This window comes from Pollicipes pollicipes, unplaced genomic scaffold (genome assembly GCF_011947565.3).
Source record: "Pollicipes pollicipes isolate AB1234 unplaced genomic scaffold, Ppol_2.1 Scaffold_4295;HRSCAF=5057_pilon_pilon_pilon, whole genome shotgun sequence".
In the NCBI taxonomy this organism is placed as follows: domain Eukaryota; kingdom Metazoa; phylum Arthropoda; class Thecostraca; order Pollicipedomorpha; family Pollicipedidae; genus Pollicipes; species Pollicipes pollicipes.
The window spans coordinates 39,115,802-39,119,094 of NW_023596461.1; the positions used below are offsets into that span (position 1 = coordinate 39,115,802).

A 3,293-nucleotide genomic window follows, 5' to 3' on the forward strand; every position below is an offset into this window, starting at 1 on the left:
ACAAATGCAGGCAACGCCAGACCCTGTATAATGTTAATTAAGATACTCAGTCTCAGAGAGGGTCCGCTATCAGTGATGGTTTACGTTCCACAAAAGGCCCACAGGGGCGCTTAGGTCCTTCTCGTGGATCTCATCTTGTTTCATCAAATCCATTTCTTGCTCCTTGCATGCATATCAAATTCGGCTTCGATCTCTCCAGACGGCACTGAGCTATTGGCTCTATAATGCAACAAGTGATCAGCACAACTAATCTGTTTTTGGTTCAGAGCAAACGATTGCCGCACGCCGCGCCTCAAGAGAGCCTACGCCGTCTGCCTGGCCCGCCTGGCGGCCGCCTGCTGGTGGCTGGTGCCCAGCGGCGGCTGAAGACCGCAGCGGCGCCCACGCGTCCTTGCGCCGCCTCCCCAGCCCCCCTTCCTTGAGAGGTAGCGCCGGCGGCGGTACATCAGCCAGCCAGTGGTGGGCATCGTGCGGCCGGGTATAAAAACTCGGCCGGCCGAGCAGCGGGCATCAGTCCGGTGATCACCACACACAGCCAACATGAAATACGTGAGTACTGGAGAGGTCCTCGCTCGTCCTCACACGCTGGGGCCGGCCAGCGCCAGCAGCTGGACTCTCGGTGCCTGTGGCACGCATGGGGTTTTACTCGTGCTGCCAGTGGGTAGCCGCAGTGAGGCAACTGTTTCTGAGACCCTGATGATCGCATTGTGTCCTTGTCCGGCAATCCCGGCCTACAGTTAATACCGGTATGCGTTCTCGTCATACGGCTCGTTATTACGTACTCGTAAGTGTTCTCAGCGACCTCTTTTAAAAGGAAGTCGAGATGGACGTTGTTCTTGTATTAAGTCCCAAAGCCATCCTAAAAGCTATGGATCTTGTCCCAAGTCCCAAAAGTCCCAAGAAACCAATCCTGAGATCTTGAGCACACGGTAACTCATCACAAAATCGTACCCTCATTCGCATTGTCTTCTTGTATTTATCCTCAAAGGCTTCAATCTCGTCATGAACATTGGCGACACGGCTGCGGAAACCAGCGTCGGCATCAGATCAGCGCTGTGTTCGCTGGTGCGGTCGTCTGGCCCATGCCTTCGACCTGTCCCACCAGAGCAGACCAGGACTCTCGTAGCATACTGACGCCCGGCGCCAGTGCTCCTCCCGCAGCGCCCACCTAGCTTCTCACCTGCCCCGACCTGACCTCGTCTCGTCTGCTTCAGCTGGTTCTCGTCGCGCTGCTGGCCGTGGCGGCCGCCCGGCCCCAGGAGAAGACGCTGGCCGACTACGGCATCCTCAGGATGGACGCGTCGACTAACGAGGATGGCAGCTTCCAGTACAGCTACGAGACGGCCGACCCGTCGGCGCAGGATGTGAGCGGGCAGCAGAAGCAGATCGGTGAGGACGTCGGCAGCGTGCAGCAGGGCACCTACAGCTTCACCGCCAAGGACGAGAACGGCCAGGACGTGCAGGTCACCGTCAACTGGGTGGCCGACGAAAACGGCTTCCAGCCGCAGAGCGACGCCCTGCCCAAGGCGCCCGAGGACCCGAACGCTGCCGCCCAGGCGGCCGCCTACGCCAAGTTCTCCGCTCTGTAGGAGAGCCGACCTCGCCAGATCCATCGAGCCGAAGACCATTTCCATCACGATGTACAGTTGTACGCCACTGACCTTCCGAGTTTGTTAATAAATCATTGCAACTTCAGAGCGCGTGTGTTATGCCTCCGTTTTGAGGCTCAGTGTCATGATGGCAACATGTGTTGCTTTCGCAAGACGGTTCAAGCAGTTGCGCAGAAATGCCAGAGAAAATGGGTGGCAAAACCATATCTTCCAAATAGGTCTTTCCGTGCCATGGTGAAATCATACTGAGTTTTCACGAAAAATATCTTTCCCGAGCTCTCACGAGAAGCTCGGGAAAAGGGGATACTCCTAGGCCCTGCTATTTGTATCTTTATGGGTTCAGCTTCCACTGCTCCGGGAAATTCAGGGAAGGTCTGATGCTGCCTCGGTGCTGTGCACCTAGGCATGGCTTATGCGATGCAATTCATGCATGTATATTTTAGACCATAGGAGACACAATGTGCAGAATGCACCATTCTGTTTTGATACCTTGTCCATTTGGACATGTAACAGATATGTAACATATAACATAATTGGGACATAGACATGTAACATGAACGTGACCTCAGTATCAACATCCGAAGACTCAGAAAGCCTGTGGATTTATTTGTGTGGATTTATATTTGTTTGTGGAAATCCTGTGGGTTTAAGTAATGATACAATAGAGGCTAAAACTTTCTCTCTCACAACTAAAGTCACCGTTAGACTTCTCGACATGAAATCCCATATGTTGCGCGCTGGCCAAAGTCAGTCAGAATTGGCAACAGTGTACTTTAAACAGTGCGATTTAATTTATGGTCCATTCGTTGATTCGTGGTTTGCTAGCAGATGATATCCGCTGTTACCTTAAGCAGAACGCTTAGCCAATGCCATGTCCGATTGTAACCATGGCTTCTAATAAGACGCATTGGAATATGCACTGTACCGACCTTTCTGCCGAAAAAGCAGGGTTGTTGGGATTCGTAAATGGATGAAGCAGCTGTACAATCTCCAGTATAAACGGGCTTGTTCTATGGAGGGTTTGTATGCCAGTGCCGTATCCTTAAACGCAATGATCGCCGTTAAACGCAATGATCGCCGTCAATGATCGATCGTCGTCCCTCAATCGCGAGGCTGCGACCACAAGCGGACACTAACTGCCACACATCAGCTCCGAGGAGTGGGCCCGGTCACAAGCGGACACTAACTGCCACACATCAGCTCCGAGGAGTGGGCCCGGTCACAAGCGGACATTAACGGCCTTACATCAGCTCCGATGAGTGGGCCCGGTCATAAGCGGATATTAACGGCCTTACATCAGCTCCGAGGAGTGGGCCCGGTCACAAGCGGACACTAACTGCCACACATCAGCTCCGAGGAGTGGGCCCGGTCACAAGCGGACATTAACGGCCTTACATCAGCTCCGATGAGTGGGCCCGTTCACAAGCGGACACTAACAGCCTTATATCAGCTCCGATGAGTGGGCTCGTTCACAAGCGGACATTAACGGCCTTACATCAGCTCCGATGAGTGGGCCCGTTCACAAGCGGACACTAACAGCCTTATATCAGCTCCGATGAGTGGGCCCGTTCACAAGCGGACACTAACGGCCTTACATCAGCTCCGCGGAGCGGGCTCAGTCATCCAGCCCGAGATGGGGTGCGAAGTCGCGTGGCAGCACTAACGGCCATGTATCAGCTTCGA

General features: G+C 53.9%; 1 protein-coding gene across 1 annotated transcript; it reads left to right on the forward strand.

Moving 5' to 3' along the window:
• Positions 1-452: 452 nt before the first annotated feature.
• Positions 453-1,695, forward strand: LOC119096660 (larval cuticle protein 65Ag1). The gene is made up of 2 exons (XM_037219554.1): positions 453-549; positions 1,215-1,695. The coding sequence occupies exons 1-2, from the start codon at positions 541-543 to the stop codon at positions 1,587-1,589; spliced, it is 384 nt and encodes a 127-aa protein (XP_037075449.1). The 5' UTR covers positions 453-540; the 3' UTR covers positions 1,590-1,695.
• Positions 1,696-3,293: the final 1,598 nt, after the last annotated feature.